Source organism: Oncorhynchus mykiss, chromosome 3, assembly GCF_013265735.2.
Source record: "Oncorhynchus mykiss isolate Arlee chromosome 3, USDA_OmykA_1.1, whole genome shotgun sequence".
In the NCBI taxonomy this organism is placed as follows: domain Eukaryota; kingdom Metazoa; phylum Chordata; class Actinopteri; order Salmoniformes; family Salmonidae; genus Oncorhynchus; species Oncorhynchus mykiss.
The window spans coordinates 73,973,413-73,996,732 of record NC_048567.1 but is presented as its reverse complement, the minus strand read 5'-3'; the positions used below and the strand labels follow the sequence as shown (position 1 = coordinate 73,996,732).

General features: G+C 41.8%; 1 protein-coding gene, 3 non-coding genes and 1 pseudogene across 4 annotated transcripts in view; 4 read left to right on the top strand and 1 right to left on the bottom strand.

Annotated features, from left to right (window-relative positions):
• LOC110520577 (mediator of RNA polymerase II transcription subunit 14) overlaps positions 1 to 10,832 on the top strand; it is a 42,922-nt gene extending 32,090 nt beyond the window's left edge. The window contains exons 26-29 of the mRNA XM_021597964.2: positions 9,031 to 9,138; positions 9,340 to 9,465; positions 9,714 to 9,903; positions 10,026 to 10,832. Of these exons, the coding sequence (XP_021453639.1) occupies positions 9,031 to 9,138; positions 9,340 to 9,465; positions 9,714 to 9,903; positions 10,026 to 10,099 (498 nt within the window). The 3' untranslated portion in view covers positions 10,100 to 10,832. The remainder of the gene's footprint in view (positions 1 to 9,030; positions 9,139 to 9,339; positions 9,466 to 9,713; positions 9,904 to 10,025) is intronic.
• A 7,944-nt stretch (positions 10,833 to 18,776) lies between these two features.
• Positions 18,777 to 18,940, bottom strand: LOC118964354. Its single transcript, XR_005051410.1, has one exon. It is a non-coding gene; the product is annotated as a U1 spliceosomal RNA (small nuclear RNA).
• Positions 18,941 to 19,181: 241 nt separating this feature from the next.
• On the top strand, positions 19,182 to 19,353 carry LOC118964361. The gene has a single exon (XR_005051412.1). It is a non-coding gene; the product is annotated as a U1 spliceosomal RNA (small nuclear RNA).
• Positions 19,354 to 22,293: 2,940 nt separating this feature from the next.
• On the top strand, positions 22,294 to 22,403 carry LOC118964353 (annotated as a pseudogene).
• A 714-nt stretch (positions 22,404 to 23,117) lies between these two features.
• On the top strand, positions 23,118 to 23,281 carry LOC118964355. Its single transcript, XR_005051411.1, has one exon. It is a non-coding gene; the product is annotated as a U1 spliceosomal RNA (small nuclear RNA).
• Positions 23,282 to 23,320: the final 39 nt, after the last annotated feature.

The following is a 23,320-nucleotide window of genomic DNA, read 5'->3' as shown; positions in this document are numbered from 1 at the left end:
CGCTTGGTGTGGCAACTGCTTGGCATCCGACCGGAAGGCGCTACAGAGGATAGTGCATACGGCCCAGTACATCACTGAGACCAAGCTCCCTGCCATCCAGGATCTTTATACCAGATGGTGTCAGAGGAAGGCCTTAAAAATTTCCACTAGTGCTGACCCCATTTAGTCAACTGGTCGATAGAATTTTGGTTGACGTGAGATTTCTTTAGTCGAGCAGTCTCAAATCTATTTTTTGTTCATGGTGCACAAGACACCGGTCCGATTTGCACCCGTCTCAGTGGACTAATCAATTGTGGAGGCACACTCTAAGACGTGCTACTGAAATTGTAAATGGGTATATTATGTAAGAATAATGGTGCAACACTAATAAATATATCATTTTATTTAAAAAATGCATTTTCTACCGCGTTAACGGTCGCTGTCCGAGGATCTGAAACGTAATCTTCAGTGCGCCATTGAATTGGCATCTTTCCCTAAATGTGGCTATTTATGTGCATAATAACGAAGTTAACCAGTACATTGGTATTGAGAACAATGCGGAGGAGGCAACAGCGGAGTGAGGAGACGAGGAAACGACCCTTGCCTTAATTGTCTAAGAAAGTTGAGGAGAGAGGAAACGCCAACTTAATTAGGTCTATAATCATAGCCTAACAGTTAAATGTGCCTGGCTTTATAAATCATCCATATGTTTTTTATATATATATATATACATACACACACACACACAGTGGGGCAAAAAAGTATTTAGTCAGCCACCAACTCTGCAAGTTCTCCCACTTAAAAAGAGAGGCCTGTAATTTTCATCATAGGTACACATCAACTATGACAGACAAAATGAGAAAAAAAATCCAGAAAATCACATTGTAGGATTTTTAATGAATTTATTTGCAAATTATGGTGGAAAATAAGTATTTGGTCACCTACAAACAAGCAAGATTTCTGGCTCTCACAGACCTGTAACTTCTTCTTTAAGAGGCTCCTCTGTCCTCCACTCGTTACCTGTATTAATGGCACCTGTTTGAACTTGTTATCAGTATAAAAGACACCTGTCCACAACCTTAAACAGTCACACTCCAAACTGCAATAGGTAAGCAGCTTGGTTTGAAGAAATCAACTGTGGGAACAATTACTAGGAAATGGAAGACATACAAGACCACTGATAATCTCCCTCGATCTGGGGCTCCACGCAAGATCTCACCCCGTGGGGTCAAAATGATCACAAGAACGGTGAGCAAAAATCCCAGAACCACACGGGGGGACCTAGTGAATGACCTGCAGAGAGCTGGGACCAAAGTAACACAGCCTACCATCAGTAACACACTACGCCGCCAGGGACTCAAATCCTGCAGTGCCCGACGTGTCCCCCTGCTTAAGCCAGTACATGTCCAGGCCCGTCTGAAGTTTGCTAGAGAGCATTTGTATGATCCAGAAGAAGATTGGGAGAATGTCATATGGTCAGATGAAACCAAAATATAACTTTTTGGTAAAAACTCAACTCGTTGTGTTTGGAAGACAAAGAATGCTGAGTTGCATCCAAAGAACACCATACCTACTGTGAAGCATGGGGGTGGAAAGGGACCAGGACGACTGATCCGTGTAAAGGAAAGAATGAATGGGGCCATGTATCGTGAGATTTTGAGTGAAAACCTCCTTCCATCAGCAAGGGCATTGAAGATGAAACGTGGCTGGGTCTTTCAGCATGACAATGATCCCAAACACAACGCCCGGGCAACGAAGGAGTGGCTTCGTAAGAAGCATTTCAAGGTCCTGGAGTGGCCTAACCAGTCTACAGATCTCAACCCCATAGAAAATCTTTGGAGGGAGTTGAAAGTCTGTGTTGCCCAGCAACAGCTCCATGCAGAGGAGATCTGCATGGAGGAATTGGCCAAAATACCAGCAACAGTGTGTGAAAACCTTGTGAAGACTTACAGAAAACGTTTGCCCTCTGTCATTGCCAACAAAGGGTATATAACAAAGTATTGAGAAACTTTTGTTACCAAATACTTATTTTCCACCATAATTTGCAAATTAATTCATTAAAAATCCTACAATGTGATTTTCTGGATATTTTTTTCTCATTTTGTCTGTCATAGTTGAAGTGTACCTATGATGAAAATTACAGGCCTCATCTTTTTAAGTGGGAGAACTTGCACAATTGGTGGCTGACTAAATACTTTTTTGCCCCACTGTATGTATGTATGTATGTATGTATGTATGTATGTATGTATGTATGTATGTATGTATGTATGTGTGTGTGTGTGTGTGTGTGTGTGTGTGTGTGTGGATATCTACAGAAAAAAGACAGATCGTGCTTCTGTTGCTAGTTTGAGTGTTTGTTTAGTTTGCTATTAAGCCCACTGATTCCGGGAGCACCAAGCCTCACGCAACAGCAAAATGTCGGATAAAGCAATTTCACAAATGTGGCTGTTTTTATTCTTTGCTACGCTGTAAAAGGCTTTACATTTGTTTTCATTCGAACAGACTAGTATTACTTATAATTTATTTTGTGTTGTTTACACTTTTTCAAACTGGCAGAAATTGTCACACATAATATACATGCAACTCTCACTCCTCTACCCTCCTTTTTCTTGATCTCCTTCTTGTTGTTATTATTACAATTATTATTATGATCATCATTATAATAAGTAATGTCATTATAAATATTAGGTTTGTTATCGTAGTAGCCTTGTATAACCACCATTGAGCTGTAGGCCTAAGAGCACGTCCTGTTTAGTCTTGGTACCGTAACTTACTTAGGCCTATATTTCAGTATATCAATCATTCATTTGTTCATGTCATCACACAGCATACAAGTGAGTCATTCATGCTTTGAAATGCAATCAAGCATTTTTTAAATGAAATAACAAAGGGAGCTTTGGCTAATTAGCCTAAACAATAAATAAGCCGCAATTCACGATGCATGCAACTGTTTCTAGCCTTTGCTGTAATAAAGGATTTATATATTATAATTTTTGCGTTAGATAATACTTCAATTTATTTTGTTTTTTTCCACCGTTCCAAATGGTCAGAAATAATAATTATTAATATAACAGCACCTGTTTGGCATACAGCGCTTGCTCCTATACCCTCCTTTTTCTGGATCTCCATTAGTTTCCACAACTAAATCAAATGTCTTCCACACATCTGACTTCCCCTTTCCCTCCTGAGCAACCAGTAAACATTCCCTTATTCTTTTTCACGTGTTGGGAGTTTGTTATAACCAATTCATTGATGTGATGATAGGTTATATGTCAGGACCTATTGGTCACGTGTATGCGATACATACATATATATTTCAAGTAAAGAGAGCAAGGGTTGAGGGAATAGGGAATGTTTTTCCTAAACAAATTCGTTTTTTTCAGTAAAATATATATTTTCAGTCAGAGAAAGTAAGAAACAAAATGGCTGTAATTACAGTACCAGTCAAAAGCTTGGACAAACCTACTCATTCAAGGGTTTTTCTTGATTTGAACTATTTTCTACATTTTAGAATAGTAGTGAAGACATCAAAACTATGAAATGACATGTATGGAATCATGTAGTAACCCAAAAAGGGTTAAACAAATCAAAATATATTTGAGATTCTTCAACGGAGCCACCCTTTGCCTTTATGACAGCTTTGCGCACAAGTTTGTGTAAATGTGAATTGAATGTAGGAGAATATAACACAATAGATCTGGTTTAGATAAAACTTATGTTGTTTTTCATTGTATTTTATTTTTATTGTTGTATCATCATCTTTAAAATGAACAAGATAAAACAAACATTCAGATAGGATGATGGGGAGGGCAACAGTACTTGTGCAAAGTTTCAGAATGATAACTTCCAAAATGAGTGTGCTACATGACATTTATCATGAAGTCACCCAGGTGTCCCACACAAGTAGCCCAAATGTACCCAAGTGGACAAATTGGGGAAGGTATACATTTTGAAACAAATAACTATATACAAAATGCCAAAATGTATTCTAACACACCCCCCCCCAAAAAATTGAGAAAAAAATATATACATTTACAAAATAACATGGGTAACTATTTACACACTTTTAATATTTGGAAGACCCTCAGTCCTCTATCAAATCAAATCTATTTGTATAGCCCCAGCCTAAAACCCCAAACAGCAAGCAATGCAGGTGTAGAAGCACGGTGGCTAGGAAAAACTCCCTAGAAAGGCCAAAACCCAGGAAGAAACCTAGAGAGGAACCAGGCTATGAGGGGTGGCCAGTCCTCTTCTGGCTGTGCCGGGTGGAGATTATAACAGAACATGGCCGAGATGTCCAAATGTTCATAAATGACCAGCAGGGTCAAATAATAATAATCACAGTAGTTGTAGAGGATGCAACAGGACAGCACTTCAAGAGTAAATATGAACAGTTTAGGATTCCATAGCCGCAGGCAGAACAGTTGAAACTGGAACAGCAGCAAGGCCAGGTGGACTGGGGACAGCAAGGAGTCATCATGGCAGGTAGTCCTGACGCCATGGTCCTAGGGCTCAGGTCCTCCGAAAGAGAGAATTAGAGAGAGCATACTTAAATTCACACAGGACACCGGATAAGACAGAAGAAGTACTCCAGATATAACAAACTGACCTTAGCCCCCCGACACAAACTACTGCAGCATAAATACTGGAGGCTGAGACATTAGGGGTCAGGAGACACTGTGGCCCCATCCCGATGAGACCCCCGGATAGGGGCAAACAGGAAGGTTATAACATCACCCACTTTGCCAAAGCTCTACACAATATTGTGTTGCTGAGGTGTAATAAACAGATATATATATATATTAGACAGTAGACCTGCTAGATCTACTGTCTCTTTTATATTATATTATGACATTTCAGAATGAATCGTCCTAAAACAATATCTGTCTCACTTTTCTGATCAATTTCTTCTAAAATTGTGTGTACATCTGTATATCTAGACTTAGATTTAGCTTTCCCTGACTTAGTTGCCATACTGATTTGATATTTATAAACAGCTGAATCTACGCGTTTACCAAAACAACGCTGTGCGTAAAATGCGTAGCTCCTTCCGGAATAAAACTTCAATAGCGAATGACTCTCTTTACACCGGAGTTTACGACATGGGTTGGTCTTCCAACACACAACCATTGCATATTGCCGTTTACCTCAGCTCATTGGCTATCTACCCAGCTAGATTTCAAGACGATCAGTGGTCATTGGGTTAAAATACAGTCAATCAACGAAACAGTGGTCATGCACAGTGATGTCATTACTTGTTGTCTTCAAATCTGTTTCTTTCAGTCAATACGTCCCGCGAAATGGCCCATCAGGTTTGGTTGTGTTACAAACAAACCAGTTGATTGCAATGAAACCAAACATGATTGGAAAAGTCACTGTGGGGGTTATTTACCTGGAATGTGTCGTCGAAAATGGAATGAGACGGAATTCACGACACAAGCGGTTCACAAAATGTTTCGTGTTAGGCTATAAAAACAGATTTTATCAAACAAAAGATCATTAATTGTGTCACAATGAGCATTGGGATTGCAAACAGATGAAGATCGTCAAAGGTAAACAATTTATTTTAATGCAGTTTGGGATTTTGTTACGCCTGTGCTGGTTGAAATAATTGTTTTTTATGGGACTCTATCCTCAGATAATCGCATCGTATTCTTTCGCAGTAAATCCTTTTTTAAATCTGACAACGCAGTTGGATTAGCAAGATTCTAGGCTTTCGATACAGGTGAGGTACTTGTATTTTCATGAATGTTTAATATGACTATTTATGTAGCGATCACCGTATGTTGTGGAATTTCAGTCCGCTACCGGGTTCCATGCTCAGAGAGGTTAAGACATGGTCAGTCAATCCGGAACATTTCAAGAACTTTTAACGTTTTTTCAAGTGCCGTCACAAAAACCATCAAGCACTATGATGAAACTGGGTCTCATGAAGACACCAGCAAGGAAGACCCAGAGTTACCTCTGTTGCAGAGGATTTGTTCATTAGAGTTAACTGCACCTCAGATTGCAGCCCAAATAAATGCTTCACCGAGTTCAAGTAACAGACATTTCAACATCAACTGTTCAGAGGAGACTGCGTGAATTTAAAAAACATTTTTTTACTTCACCTTTTATTTAACCATGTAAGCCAGTTAAGAACAAGTTCTCATTTACAACTGCGACCTGGCCAAGATAAAGCAAAGCAGTGTGACACAAAAAACAACACAGAGTTACACATGGAATAAACAAACGTACAGTCAATAACACAATAGAAAAGTCTATATACAGTGTGTGCAAATGAAGTAGGTAAGGCAATAAATAATAACAGTAAATAGGCTGTAGTGGCGAAATAATTACAATTCAGCAAATTTACACTGGAGTGATAGATGTGCAGAAGATGAATGTGCAAGTAGCGATACTGGGGTGCAAAGGAGCATTTAAAAAAAAATATATATATATATAGCAATATGAGGATGAGGTAGTTGGATGGGCTATTTACACATGGCAGTAAGCTGCCTTGATAGCTGATGCTTAAAGTTAGTGTGGGAGATATGAGTGTCCAGCTTCAGTGATTTTTGCAATTAATTCCAGTCATTGGCAGCATAGAACTGGAAAGAAAGGCGGCCAAACGATGAATTGGCTTTGGGGATGACTAGTGAAATATACCTGCTGGAGCGCGTGCTATGGGTGGGTGCTGCTATGGTGACCAGTGAGCTATGATAAGGCAGGGCTTTACCTAGCAAAGACTTATAGATGGCCTGGAGCCAGTGGGTTTGGCGATGAATGTGAAGCGAGGGCCAGCCAACGAGAGCGCATAGGTCGCAGTGATGGGTAGTATATGGGGCTTTGGTGACAAAACAGATGGCACTGTGATAGACTGCATCCAATTTGCTGAGTAGAGAGTTGGAGGCTATTTTGTAAATGACATCGCTGAAGTCAAGGATCGGTAGGATGGTTAGTTTTACGAGGGTATGTTTGGCTGCATGTGTGAAGGATGCTTTGTTGCAAAATAGGAAGCCGATTCTAGATTTAATTTTGGATTGGAGATGTTTAATATGAGTCTGGAAGGAGAGTTTACAGTCTAACCAAACACATAGGTATGTAGTTGTCCACATTTTATAAGTCAGAACCGTCCTGAGTAGTGATACTGGAAAGGCGGGCAGGTGCGGGCAGCGATCAGTTGAAGAGCATACATTTAGTTTTACTTGCGTTTAAGAGCAGTTGGAGGCCACGGAAGGAGAGTTGTATGGCATTGAAGCTTGTTTTGGAGGTTAGTTAACATTGGTTCCGAAGAAGGGCCAGAAGTATACAGAATGGTGTTGTCTGCATAACTTGGTTAACCCATTCCATTCGAGGAATTGCCAAGAAACTGAAGATCTCGTACAACACTAAGCAAACTGGCTGTAACCAGAATAGAAGAGGAGTGGGAGGCCCCAGTGTACAACTGAGCAAGAGGACATCTACATTTAGAGTGTCTAGTTTCAGAAACAGACGCCTCACAAGTCGTCAACTGGCAGCTTCATTAAATAGTACCCGCAAAACACCAGTCTCAGCGTCAACAGTGACGAGGCGACTCCGGGATGCTGGCCTTCTAGGCAGAGTTCCTCTCTCCAGTGTCTGTTCTTTTTCCCATGAAGGGTGTAGTACATGTGTGTGCATGTACATGTGATATAGATACTTTTGCACTTCTCGCACCAAATTATGTTTATCTCTAGCAGACAGAACACGTCTCCTTCCTGAGCGATACGATGGCTGCATGGTCCCATAGTGTTTATACTTGCGTACTATTGTTTGTACAGATGAACGTGGTACCTTCAGGCGTTTGGAAATTGCTCCCAAGCATGAACCAGACTTGTGGAGGTCTACAAAAACTTTTCTGAGGTCTTGGCTGATTTCTTCTGATTTTCCCATAATGTAAAGCAAAGAGGCACTGAGTTTGAAGGTAGGCCTTGAAATACATCCACAGGTACACCTCCAATTGACTCAAATTATGTCAATTAGCCTATCAGAAGCTTCTAAAGCCATGACATCATTTTCTGGAATTGTCCATGTTTTTTAAAGGCACAGTCAACTTAGTGCATGTAATCTTCTGTCCAACTGGAATTGTGATACAGTGAATTATAAGTGAAATAATCTGTCTGTAAACAATTGTTAGAAAAATTACTTGTGTCATGCACAAAGTAGATGTCCTAACCGACTTGCCAAGACTGTAGTTTGTTAACAAGAAATTTGTGGAGTGGTTGAAAAACGAGTTTTAATGACTCCAACCTAAGTGTATGTAAACTTCCGACTTCAACTGTACATACATACAGTGCATTCAGAAATATTCAGACTCCTTGACTTTATCCACATTCTTTTACGTTACAGCTTTATTCTAAAATGTATGCGATGTTATTTATTTCATCCATCTACTACACACAATACCCCATAATGTTTTGTTTTTGGTGGAAATTTATAAAAACAGATACCTTATTTACGTAAGTATTCAGACCTTTTGCTTTGTGACTCAATTGTTGTTCTGTAATGGAAACCTCTCCAACATAATCCTGGTAGAATCATTACTTGTTTCAATGTTTACTAATGACATGACACTGGCTTTGAGTCAAATGAGAGAAAGGTTGAGGGGTCTAAATACATGCACTGTATGTCTCGGACTGAAAACGTGGAACTAAAGCCAAGATTTCTGATAAAGAGAAGTGCTGGGTGAACTGACCTCCATAGCAGGTCATTTTGAATCTGAAGCTGGTAAAGTCTGTGGGAAAGCTGAACCTGTTAATTGGTTGGAGGTCTCTCTTTATCTTCATTAAGTGCAGGAATAAATACGTGTGTTGTGTACTATTAGTCTTTGCCTGAAAAGTTTAACGTTAGATATTACTGCACTGTCGGTGCTAGAAGCACAAGCATTTCGCTACACCCGCAATAACATCTGCTAATCACGTTTATGTGACCAATAACATTTTATTTAAATGACTCACCCTTTTTATCATTTTTATCTCCCTTTCCCTTCCTTTATCCTCCCCCTCTCTTCCTTTTTCTTCTCCTTCCATTTCTTCGTCCTCCTCTCTCAAGGTGGCCGGCCCACCATTCAAGTACAACACGCTGAATGCCTTCACCAAGCTGCTGGGCGCCCCCACCAACATCCTCAGGGACTGTGTCCGCATCATGAAGCTTGAACTGGTGAGGTCCTTTTCCTCTGTGTGTGTGTGTGTGTGTGTGTGTGTGTGTGTGTGTGTGTGTGTGTGTGTGCGGTACCCCATAAATATATTTGTGTCAGTTAAGAATATAAAGGGGCTGGTGATGTTTTTCTGCCTGTCTGTGAGAGAAAGACATGTGTAATAATTGTGTAAGTGGCTCTCTAACTTCTGTCACCCTCTCCAGTTCCCTGACCAGGCCACCCAGTTAAAGTGGAATGTCCAGTTCTGTCTTACCATCCCCCCCAGCGCCCCTCCCATTGCACCCCCAGGAACCATCGCTGTGGTGCTCAAGTCCAAAATGCTCTTCTTCGTGAGTACTGGTTTTCCCTTGCCTGATTTAGTTTTCATTTTAGCAGTTGATTGGCCGATGTCCACTCACCTGTTGTCAGTCTCTGTTTGCTGGCTTTCATCCTTCCCCTGTATTGTAGTTTAATCAGTTGTCATAGCTGCATATCAGTTTCGTAGGTGTTACAACCCATCTTACAATTCCATTGACTTGCACTGAAGCTGTGTGAAGTGTAACTAACCCTGTGCTCTCCCTTTAATTCTCCCCTTCAGCTCCAGCTGACCCAGAGGCTGCCGCTGCCCCAGGAGCCGGTCAACATCATTGTTCCCATCGTATACGACATGGCCACGGGCTTGACCCAGCAGGCTGACATCCCCAGACAACACTCCTCCTCTGGGGCAGCAGCACTTATGGTCTCCAACATCCTCAAGAGGTTCAGCGAGCTGCACCCGGCACGACAGGGTTAGTGAGATTGTCTGCACACACAAATAGAAGATAGACTGAAAGATTTGATTGGAACACTCTGACAGAAAATACATTTGGGGGGGTATTATATTGACATTGGTGTTTTTGTCTCCTCTCAGGTGAGTGCACTATCTTTGCCTCAGTTCACGAGCTCATGGCCAACCTCAACCTGACCCCTGGTGGTCGTCAGTAGCAACCCCACCTCCCTAGTCGGAAATGGAACCAGAACGGGAACACAACTGAATATGGTTCTATTCTGGAACAGGGAAAGATTCCTTTCTGGAGTCTAATGAACTGGAGACGACGTGCGCCCGCTGGATTTCCCAATGCAACATATATCCTCTCTGCCTCAGCCAACCGACCTAAAACTGATGTACAGTTAGTTTTTCTGTCAAAAAAGGGAGCAGAATTATGCAGAACCATCACACAAGTTTTTAGTCTTGATAAAGAACACATTCATGACCCAAATAAAGGAGTGTTTATCTTGAAAAAGAGAAGTATTCGTTGTCAGAAGAACTTCAAAAATATGTATTTTTTTCCTCCAGATGCACTTCTTATCAAAGGATTCACAAATTAAGAATATGGGTGTTTACCTAAAGATGCACATTGTTGTAAATTTCAGCATTGAAAAGAATAGTAATGACTTTTGCTAGAGCATGAATTCACATTCGTTCCTTTTTATAACGGAAGATATCAATACTGTTGTGGTACTGGGGCTGAATTGTATCTTAGTACACTATTTAAATGTATTTTTCCCTTTTATGATGTCAAACCTAGTCCCTTCCTAGTTCAAACGGGTCACTTTGAACACTGTAAAACTGTGACAAACTTTATAAGCCAGCTGTATTGTATGACTGCTTTTGAGTCCTGAATGAAGATCCAGTCTATCTTTGATTACTATTTAATAAACCAATTTTAAAAAATAATTTATTTTTGTCAATTTTTGTGTTTTTATTTGTTTATATTTTTTCAAAATCCATTCTCTTTGGTGAATCACAATTACACTGAAAGCTGCTGGATTGAAAATGGGTGTGATTTATTTATATATACATATACTTTGAAGAATCTCATATGAAATATATTTTGATTTGAACACTTTTTGGTTACTAAATGATAATGTATGTGTTATTTCATAGTTTGGATGTCTTCACTATTATTCTACAATAATAGTAAAGAAAACCCCTTGAATGAGTATGTGTGTCAACTTTTGACTGGCACTGTATATATATAAACACTGCTCAAAAAAATAAAGGGAACCCTAAAATAACATCCTAGATCTGAATGAATGAAATATTTTTATAAAATACTTTTCTTTGCTGACAACAAAATCAATGGAAATCAAATGTATCAACCCATGGAGGTCTGGATTTGGAGTGACACTCAAAATTAAAGTGGAAAACCACACTACAGGCTGATCCAACTTTGATGTAATGTCCTTAAAACAAGTCAAAATGAGGCTAAGTAGTGTGTGTGTGGCCTCCACGTGCCTGTATGACCTCCCTACAATGCCTGGGCATGCTCCTGATGAGGTGGCGGATGGTCTCTTGAGGGACCTCCTCCCAGACCTGGACTAAAGCATCCGCCAACTCCTGGACAGTCTGTGGTGCAACGTGGCGTTGGTGGATGGAGCGAGACATGATGTCCCAGATGTGCTCAATTGGATTCAGGTCTGGGGAACGGGCGGGCCAGTCCAAAGCATCAATGCCTTCCTCTTGCAGGAACTGCTGACACACTCCAGCCACATGAGGTCTAGCATTGTCTGGCATGGTGAGGAACCCAGGGTCAACCGCACCAGCATATGGTCTCACAAGGGGTCTGAGGATCTCATCTCGGTACCTAATGGCAGTCAGGCTACCTCTGGCGAGCACATGGAGGGCCCCCCAAAGAAATGCCACCCCACACCATGACTGACCCACTGCCAAAACAGCCATGCTGGAGAATATTGCAGGCAGCAGAATGTTCTCCACAGCGTCTCCAGACTGTCATGTCTGTCACATGTGCTCAGTGTGAATCTGCTTTCATCTGTAAAGAGCACAGGGCGCCAGTGGCGAATTTGCCAATCTTGGTGTTCTCTGGCAAATGCCAAACGTGCTGCACGGTGTTGGGCTGCAAGCACAACCCCCACCTGTGGACGTCGGGCCCTCATACCACCCTCATGGAGTCTGTTTCTGACCGTTTGAGCAGACACATGCACATTTGTGGCCTGCTGGAGGTAATTTTGCAGGGCTCTGGCAGTGCTCCTCCTGCTCCTCCTTGCACAAAGGCGGTAGCGGTCCTGCTGCTGGGTTGTTGCCCTCCTACGGCCTCCTCCACGTCTCCTGATGTACTGGCCTGTCTCCTGGTAGCGCCTCCATGCTCTGGACACTACGCTGACAAACACAGCAAACCTTCTTGCCACAGCTCGCATTGATGTGCCATCCAGCTGCACTACCTGAGCCACTTGTGTGGGTTGTAGACTCCGTCTCATGCTACCACTAGAGTGAAAGCACCGCCAGCATTCAAAAGTGACCAAAACATCAGCCAGGAAGCATAGGAACTGAGAAGTGGTCTGTGGTCACCACCTGCAGAACCACTCCTTTATTGGGAGTGTCTTGCCAATTGCCTATAATTTCCACCTGTTGTCTATTCCATTTGCACAACAGCATGTAAAATTTATTGTCAATCAGTGTTGCTTCCTAAGTGGACAGTTTGATTTCACAGAAGTGTGAATGACTTGGAGTTACATTGTGTTGTTTAAGTGTTCCCTTTATTTTTTTGAGCAGTGTATATTGAACAAAAATATAGATGCAACATGCAATAATTTCAAAGGTTTTACTGAGTTGCAGTTCATATAAGGAAATCAGTCAATTGAAATAAATAATAATTTAACATGACTGGGCAGGGGTGGGCATTGGAGGGCATAGGTGTTGGCATGGCAGCCAGGCCATAACAATTATAATGAGTTTCTCCCCCACAAAAGAGCTTTATTACAGACAGAAATGTATGTGATCATTTTAATGTAATAAGGTGATGCCAAAGTTTTATTCTATTCTGTGTTATTCTAGCTGACATCACATCTGACCTTCAAATCCAATTGCATTGGATGTTTAGCAGATGTTATTGCGGGTATTGCGAAATGCTTGTGTTTCTAGCTCCAACAGAGCAGTAATATCTAACAATTTCACAACAATACACACAAAAATCTAAGTAAAGGAATGGAATTAAGAATATAAAACTTTTTTTAACATTTTTATTTCACCTCTATTTAACCAGGTAGGCTTGTGGAGAACAAGTTCTCATTTACAACTGCGACCTGGCCAAGATAAAGCAAAGCAGTTCGACACAAACAACAGAGTTCACACATGAAATAAACAAACATACAGTTTGCAAATTAGGTAAGATAAGGGAGGTAAGGCAATAAATAGGCCATGGTGGCGAAGTAATTATAAAATAGCAATTAAACATTGGAATGGGAGATGTGCAGAAGATTAATGTGCAAGTAGAGATACTGGGGTACAAAGGAGCAAGATAAATAAATACTGTATGGGGATGAGGTAGTTGGATGGGCTATTTACAGAAGGGCTATGTACAGGTGCAGTGATCTGTGAGCTGCTCTGACAGCTGGTGCGTAAAGGTAGTGAGGGATATATGTGTCTCCAGCTTCAGTGATTTTTGCAGTTTGTTCCAGTCATTGGCAGCATAGAACTGGAAGGAAAGGTGGCCAAAGGAGGAATTGGCTTTGGGGGTGACCAGTGAGATATACCTGCTGGAGCGCATGCTACGGGTGGATGCTGCTATGGTGACCAGTGAGCTGAGATAAGGCGGGGCTTTACCTAGCAAAGAATTGTAGATGACCTGGAGCCAGTGGGTTTGGCGACGAGTATGATTATTTATTTTTTTAACCTTTATTTAACTAGGCAAGTCAGTTAAGAACAAATTATTATTTTCAATGACGGCCTAGGAACAGTGGGTTATCTGCCTGTTCAGATTTGTACCTTGTCAGCTCGGGGATTGGAACTTGCAACCTTTTGGTTACTAGTCCAACGCTCTAACCACTAGGCATACTAGGCTACCCTGAGTATGAAGTGAGGGCCAGCCAACGAGAGCGTACAGGTCGCAGTGGTGGGTAGTATATGGGGCTTTGGTGATGAAACGGATGGCACTTTCGTAGACTGGATCCAATTTGTTGAGTAGAGTGTTGGAGGCTATTTTGTAAATGACATTGCCAAAGTCGAGGATCGGTAGGATGGTCAGTTTTATGAGGGTATGCATGAGTGAAGGATGCTTTGTTGCGAAATAGGAAGCCGATTCTAGATTTAATTTTGGATTGGAGATGTTTGAGTCTGGAAGGAGAGTTTACAGTCTAACCAGACACCTAGGTATTTGTAGTTGCCCACATATTCTATGTCAGAACCATCCAGAGTAGTGATGCTGGACGGGCGGGCAGGTGCGTGCAGCGATCGGTTGAAGGGGATGCATTTAGTTTTACTTGCATTTAAGAGCAGTTGGAGGCCACGGAAGGAGTTGTATGGTGTTACGCACGCCTCTGTGAAGAGGGAACGCAACACCCTGCTGCAACTCAACTCCCCGCGAAGGGAAAGAGGTATGGACTGTAGGTGTGAGTAAGGATGACAAAAGGCAGAATGTGGTACCGTATACAAGGACTTTATTCCGTCACACGGTAATATGGGGAAAAGGGGCTGGATGGAACCAAAGCAAAGAAAGTAAATATCAAATCCTCCTCTTCGACCTTACCTGCCTAACCACTACTTAATTAAAACCTCTTGGTACTAGGGGACAGTATTTTCATTTTTTGAAAAAAAAAAACGTTCCCGTTTTAAACGGGATATTTTGTCAGGAAAAGATGCTAGAATATGCATATAATTGACAGCTTTGGATAGAAAACACTAACGTTTCCAAAACTGTAAAGCTATTGTCTGTGACTATAACAGAACTGATGTTGCAGGCGAAAGCCTGAGAAAAATCCAATCTGGAAGTGCCCCAGGTTTTGAAAGCGGTGCGTTCCAATGACTTCCTATTCAGCTGTGAATGTGCCATCAACGAGTTTACGCTTTCTACGTATTCCCCAAGGTGTCTTCAGCATTGTGACGTAGTTTTACGCATTTCTGTTGAAGAATAGCCGTAGGCGGCCACATTGCGTAAGTGGTCACATGGTGGCTCCGAGAGAGATTCTCACCTAAAATACAGAGGTAGCCATTACTCCAATCGTTCCTCCTGAAAAACGAACTGTCCCGACAGATATATTATCGAATAGATATTAGAAAAACACCTAGAAGATTGATTAAAAACGTTTGCCATGTTTCTGTCAATATTATGGAGCTAATTTGGAATATTTATCGGCGTTGTAGTGACCGCAATTTCCGGGCGATTTCTCAGCCAAATGTGAAGAACAAACGGAGCTATTTCACCTACAAAAATAATATTTTGTGAGAAAAAAAAAATCAACTTTGGCTATCTACCTGGGAGTCTCGTGAGTGAAAACATCCGAAGTTCAAAGGTAAACGATTTAATTTGATTGCTTTTCTGGTTTCCGTGACAAGGTTGCCTGCTGCTAGCAAGGCATAATGCTATGCTAGGCTATCGATAAACGTACACAAATGCTTGTCTAGCGTTGGCTGTAAAGCATATTTTGAAAATCTGAGATGACAGGGTGATTAAAACTTCTTACGGACGTGGTTCCTGCAAAGGAACCAAATCAGCGGAAATTTCAGAGCGCCACCTATAGTACTCGATAAAACTCAAACTTTCATTAAAACACACACACAAGATACTCAATTAAAGCTACACTCGTTGTGAATCTAGCCAACATGTCAGATTTGTAAAATGCTTTTCGGCGAAAGCATGAGAAGCTATTATCTGATAGCAAGCACCCCCCAAAATACCTGAACGAGACATAAACAAAAGATTTTGCGGTAGCCGGCGCTACACAAAACGCAGAAATAAAATGTAAAACATTCATTACCTTTGACGAGCTTCTTTGTTCGCACTCCCATATGTCCCATTAAAACCTGTTGTGACTCCCAAACCCGCATGCGGGAGCGTAATCATTGCCTGAAACTAATTAGCATAACGCAACGGACATAAATATCCCTAGAAAATATTCCTATTCATGAAAATCACAAATGAAATATATTGACACACAGCTTAGCCTTTGTTAACCTGTTACGGATGATGCGAATTTTCACAACTTTTTGTAAAAAATCGCGCAACATTTCAACGTCCTGCTACTCATGCCAGGAATATAGTATATGCATATGATACGTATGTGTGTATAGAAAACACTCTGAAGTCTCTAAAACTGGTTAAATCGTGTATGTGGCTATAACAGAATGTGTTTAGGAGTAAAAATCCCTGGGAAAACTGGTCACCAAAAACACAAAAAAAATATTCATCCGCCAGTCAATGTATTGTCTAAGGCGATTTAAAAAAATAGATGAGGTTCCCATTACAATGCCTACAGCTTCCACACGATGCCACCAGTACTGGCATTTCATTGTAGATTTTTCCTTGGTGGGATGATGTGTAGGCACTTCCTGTCTTGGGGCGCACCGGAGGAAGCTATGAAAGTGAAAAAATGGACGATGATTTCAAGACTTGCTGCTATCGAATACAGATCGCCCCGTGATCAATTTGATCGATTATTAACGTTTATTAATACCTAAAGTTGGTTTACAAAAGTAGTTTGAAGTGATTTGTAAAAGTTTATAGGCAACTGTCCGGGGGTGTCCTCGGAGTGGGCCACAGTGTCTCCTGACCCCTCCTGTCTCAGCCTCCAGTATTTATGCTGCAGTAGTTTATGTGTCGGGGGGCTAGGGTCAGTTTGTTATATCTGGAGTACTTCTCCTGTCCTATTCGGTGTCCTGTGTGAATCTAAGTGTGCGTTCTCTAATTCTCTCCTTCTCTCTTTCTCTCTCTCGGAGGACCTGAGCCCTAGGACCATGCCCCAGGACTACCTGACATGATGACTCCTTGCTGTCCCCAGTCCACCTGGCTGTGCTGCTGCTCCAGTTTCAACTGTTCTGCCTTATTATTATTCGACCATGCTGATCATTTATGAACATTTGAACATCTTGGCCATGTTCTGTTATAATCTCCACCCGGCACAGCCAGAAGAGGACTGGCCATCCCACATATGCTCTCTCTAATTCTCTCTTTCTTTCTCTCTCTCGGAGGACCTGAGCCCTAGGACCATGCCCCAGGAATACCTGACATGATGACTCCTTGCTGTCCCCAGTCCACCTGACTGTGCTGCTGCTCCAGTTTCAACTATTCTGCCTTATTATTATTCGACCATGCTGGTCATTTATGAACATTTGAACATCTTGACCATGTTTTGTTATAATCTCCACCCGGCACAGCCAGAAGAGGACTGGCCACCCCACATAGCCTGGTTCCTCTCTAGGTTTCTTCCTAGGTTTTGGCCTTTCTAGGGAGTTTTTCCTAGCCACCGTGCTTCTTCACCTGCATTGCTTGCTGTTTGGGGTTTTAGGCTGGGTTTCTGTACAGCACTTTGAGATATCAGCTGATGTACGAAGGGCTATATAAAATAAATTTGATTTGATTTGATTTGATTTTAATTTTAAAAAGTGACGTTGCGTCTTGAAAAGGTGATTTTTTTTTTCCTGGATCAGACCGGCCTTCATAAAATGACATTTTGGGGATACAATGACGGATTTAAATCGGGAAAAAGACCCAATTGTGATGTTAAAATTTAGCACCACCTGGTGCCCTAACCAAAATACAGGGGGTGGTCCGCCCAGGTCTTACCTAGTGTGCCTAGACAGTGAATATACTACTGGAAAATGTATGCCCGCAGGCCTCTTGCCTAAGCACTCCCGAGGTTCCTTCCCCCCTTGGAACAAATGATACAGGAGAACAAACAATTTCTCAAACAAACTAAGAAACAAAGGACATTAAATAAGCTCTATCTGAGCAACAAACTCAAAGAACATACCAACTGCTCCCAGCAACAACTAACACAGTACATACCAACGACCAACATGCTATAACCCTCAGCCATCAACTTCCTCCCTCAGCAATGATCAATATCACAATCAATCTCTCTGCAATGACTTCCCAGCAACAATCTCACTTCTGAACAGAAGAACACTGGCTTTCATATAGCTTCAGAAGGAATGGGTAATTGGAGACAGCTGCATCTTGACGAGGGGGCGGGGTCAGCTCCAATTAGCCATGGATTCAACCAATCAGCTGCTGGGGGATTTCAGGAAGCCATCTCCTGAAACACTCAAATACACAAACTTCAACACAGAAACTGGGGAACGTAACATATGGCAGTGAAGCTTGTCTGGAGGTTAGATAACACAGTGTCCAAGGAAGGGCCAGAAGTATACAGAATGGTGTCGTCTGCGTAGAGGTGGATCAGAGAATCACCAGCAGCAAGAGCGACGTCATTGATGTTTACAGAAAAGAGTCGGCCCGAGAATTGAACCCTGTGGCACCCCCATGGAGACTGCCAGAGATCCGGACAACAGGCCCTCTAATTTGACACACTGAACTCAGAGAAGTAGTTGGTGAGGCAGTCTTTTGAGAAACCAAGCCTGTTGATTCTGCCGATAAGAATGTGGTGAATGACAGGACTAGTGCGGGTTCCATATTATCTCCTGATTGAAGTATTAGCTCGTCATAAGTACTTTAATACATTTCGTAAAATTAAGTTTAAACAAAGTGATAAAGCAAGCGGGTTCACCACTATCTCTTGATTGAAGTACCGACATAAATTCCATGTAGCATACGACAAAAAGGTCCAAAAAGTCCCTTTAAAAATAATTTCAAAGATCTCCATAAGCATGGTCAGTTGACTCACAACATCCTCAAGAAAAGCAACAGTTTATCATGAAAAAACACATCAGGGGAGAGCACGAACCCAGTCCCCCACTACCATAAATTATGCAATCGAGATTTCCACATTTGGGAAATTCGCAGGGGTCAGCACAGCCAGAGTGCAATGGCTGAGCCTCGCCCTGGGTGAACTACCTTCTTGATCACAGTATCTCCCTTGCCAGGTAAGTATGACTTGAATACATCAGTGGAGGGCAACTCTCTCCAGTGCCAACATTTTGGGCTGACGGTAACCACTTTGTGTTCTGATAATATCACATCACATCGACCTGCGTTAAATGCCGTTTAGGAATGCACTTGCAGACAGAGTGGTGAAAAAGTTGTTTATTTTGTTTACTAGACTATATCAGTGAAGCAAGGGTTCTAATTCCACCCTGGAAAACACAGGGCCATCAGACATCAGTCCAGTTCCACTCCTCACCAGCATTATTTCCTTTGATCATTTGAACAGGGCGAAGGAGTACCAAGCACACACAAGCTGCATTCAGTAACGATTATCGTGCTGACCCCTGTGAATTTCCCAAATGTGGAAATCTCAATTGCATAATTTATGGCAGTGGGGGACTAAGTTCACGCTCTCCCCTGATGCTTGGTAGCAGGCTTGAGGAAGACTTGAGTCAACTGACCGGGCTTATGAAGATCTTTGAAGTCAGTTGTGAAAGAGACGTTGTGGACCAATCGAAAGGTGGACTAATGGAAAGGTGGAAACATTTGTTTGTAGCCAAACAGTGTTGGCATTTTGTGGAAACATCATGTTGCGAAATGCAGCCCCATGCGCTTCCATACCTTAAGAACATTTTGACATTTGCCATATGGCTAGTGAGAAAGTCCACATTGCAAATGTACGGTCCCTTACTAGACGTCCGAAAACGTTTGTAAAATTTGCGGACGGCGTCGGGCCGTGTGGCAGGGCCGGATCTTCCAGGAAGTCATCAAACGAACTCTCTCGGACATTCGGTTTCCGTTTTATAAAATAATCAAATTTTGGTCATTTTTCCACTGTCCCGGTAAATCCCACAAGAGGGCGAATGGAATCGTATTGCAAATGTATAAAACATCACGAATCACGGCGTGGCCTTTTCTCCTAAACGGAAAATATTTTGAAGCCGAAACTTGGTGAGCACAGGCTTGGCATAATGGGCAGTTGGCCCCTGAACAAGATGGCGTCTAGGCCTCAACGTTTTTTGAGTTATGGCCATTTTTCTGGGATTAAAGGTCCAAAATGAAAATAGAGCAATAATTGTTCCACTTCACGTCAAAGTAAAGGAACCTCCGGTTCTGAGTGCAGCAACCTTGAAAAAAAGAAGGCCCAAAATGAAGCCTGGCCCTAAATGTCATTTGCTTTTGGATGACAGTGAGAGAACTGTTAGGGGGATAAGCACAATTCGACCTCAGGTACGTTCCTGAGGTCCTCCCGATCTGTGCAAGCCTAACCTTGACCGTGTGGCATTAACCTTTAACAGTACAACAGGGTTTTTTGATCTCACCGATTACAATGACATCTCTCCCCATAGGAATACATTGCCTGCTCCCCTAAATTCAACCTAGAGCCTATGTGGGTTAATAATGCCTTATGAACCTGTCTTCAATGACAATCCATCAGGCCACTATGTGGTCTACCTGTGTCGATTCTAAGCTTCCTGGAGCAACCGGAAGTGGTTAAATTCACCCAAAAGTTATTTTGATGTACATAACCTGCAAATGTGAAAATGACTGCATTCAACCCTGTGTAGATCAGCCAATTCTTAACATAAAGACTTAAAACTCAGGATTTTGTAATAGCGTACACATTGGGGTGTGTAGAGACAGACACTGCCTGCATTAGTTAACCTTGTTCGAACTATTAAATAACTGTCAGACCTAGAGTTCTGAAACTTTAGAAACCTGTTCTAGACATCAAGTCGATGTGGGTTACGTGGCTCTAGAAGGTTCTCAGACCGAGAAACAGCCTCGTACATTTGCAATAACTTCAATTCATTTTTGCATCATGAAAATGACGATATTTAGAAATGTCCCAGGGTCGCAAGACTAGGTGCATTGCGACCGCCTCGGCCCATATAGACGGACCCCAACGTTTCTGTCCGATAGCTCATTCGAGGACCCGTAGCAAGGCATGGAAAAAAGTGGATTTTCAGCGCCAATTAGGGTCTTGCTCAGGCACCAAATGACCTATCGAGCCGAAACTTGGGATTCGGGGTCGACTCAGCTAGGCCTACACATAACGTCTGAACTGGACCCGCAGCTAGAACGTAACTATGTGTTTTACGTTTTTATTATGGTTTGAACAGAAGGAGTTGTGAATTTTGGGCCAGCTCTGAAGTATGTGATAGTTGGCTTCTAAACGAGTTGGAAAAAGTGGGTGTGGTGTCAGTTTGTATCAGTTTGGTGTCAGAATGATATCTAATTGACTGATGGACGGTGACTTGCTGGTGACTTTTGTCCATTTGCAATATGTTTAAACAGTGAGGTAACATCACCAAAGTGACATTCTGAAATCAACCCCAACGAGTGATGGAGAGGAACCAGAATCACTGCCCAGCCATCCCGAGTTCATCGGACCAGTCAATTTCGCATTTCTGCAGGATTTTTGAGCATGCCAAATTCGTGATGGTAAATGCCCATTAAACCATATTGCAAATGCACAGTGCATTTGCAACAATGAAAAAAACATCACCAAATGGACATGATGAAATCAACACAACAAGCAATTGAGAGGAACCACTATCATTGCCCAGTCATCCTGTGTTCATCAGGCCAGTCAATTTTGCATTGCAGGATTTTTGAGCATGTCAAATTCGTGATGGTACATGGCAAATGGACATAACATCCTGATTTGGCATTTTCAAATCTTTCATATGGCATTTGGCCCCAAAAAAAGTGACTTTTGACTTCCTATGAAATCATATTGCAAATGGAGAAAACATATGCCTTATGCACAAGTAAAAAATGTTGATAATAAATTGGACAAAAGTATATTTACACAGTTCTTACACATGTGTAATTGATAAAAAAATCTAAAGAATTTCAAAAAACGATCCAGAAAGCACTTTTTTAAGGGGGTGATAAGTTTTTGAATTCTTTTTCAGTTTTTCAAAATGTTACTTTTGTTGCGAAATGCAGCCCCCAATTGAGCTTCCAATATGAAATTGTCCATTCATGCACTACTCCTCCTTAGCACAGAACAATGCACTAGGATTTCAACATTCAGAGCTTTTGTGTATTTATTCTGGCTAGTAGGATAGCTGCATGGGAAACTGTTGCTCATGATGTATTTGTCAGGTGTCATTGTATTTGTCTTTTTTTTCTCACAAGGCTGAAATATGTGCCCTCGCTTTGAAATATTACCAAGGTTTGTTTGTATTTCATCCAACTATCTGTGCTAAAAAGTGATGGCTACAGCATATGTCATTTCTTCCATTTTTTGAGTGACCAAAAGTTCAAGCTGTTTGTCTAATTGGTGAAAATGCAATGTCTGTTTATCAGACTCACTTTGACTTTAAATGGCGTACCAAGACTTGTTCCTTTGCTTACGGCCATACCAGCCTGAATACGCCCTGATCTCGGAAGCTAAACAGGATTGGGCCTGGTTAGTACTTGGATGGGAGACCGCCTGGGAATACCAGGTGCTGCAAGCTTTTGGTCCACTAGGGTGTGCTCTTGCATTATTTCATCAGTAACACTGCTTTGTAGTAAGCATTTGATGCTGAATTGACTAAATGCAGCGTCTATGTGCTAGTCTCCCCTGCCCTTTTATTACGATCAAAGTTCCTTGTGCTGTCAGGGAGCCTTTGATTTATGAGACAAATAAGAATATCCTTACTGAATGCAGCTTGTGTGTGCTTGGTACTCCTTGGCCCTGTTCAAATGATCAAAGGAAATAATGCTGGTGAGGAGTGGAACTGGACTGATGTCTGATGGCCCTGTGTTTTCCATGGTGGAATGAGAACCATTCTTTTACGGAGTAAATCAAAAGCACAAGAGAATGTGAGATGTTATCGATAATAAATCAATTGGTTTCATGCATTTGTCTCTGTGTGTGTGTGTGTGTGTGTGTGTCTGAATGTGATTGTATTTCGTCATATCGCATACATTTGTGATATCAGACAGGTTAAGATATTAAAAAGTCATTGGTGATTTTTTTTCTACAGTGTTGCATGATGGGAATCTCGTGCTTCACCGATATAGTCTAGTAAACAAAATAAACAACTTTTTCACCACTCTGTCTGCAAGTGCATTCCTAAACGGCATTTAACGCAGGTCGATGTGATATTATCAGAACACAAAGTGGTTACCGTCAGCCCAAAATGTTGGCACTGGAGAGAGTTGCCCTCCACTGATGTATTCAAGTCATACTCACCTGGCAAGGGAGATACTGTGATCAAGAAGGCATGTCACCCAGGGCGAGGCTCAGACATTGCACTCTGGCTGTGCTGACCCCTGCGAATTTCCCAAATGTGGAAATCTCGATTGCACAATTTATGGTAGTGGGGGACTGCGTTCGCGCTCTCCCCTGATGTCTTGTTTAATGATAAACTGCTGCATTGGAAACTGT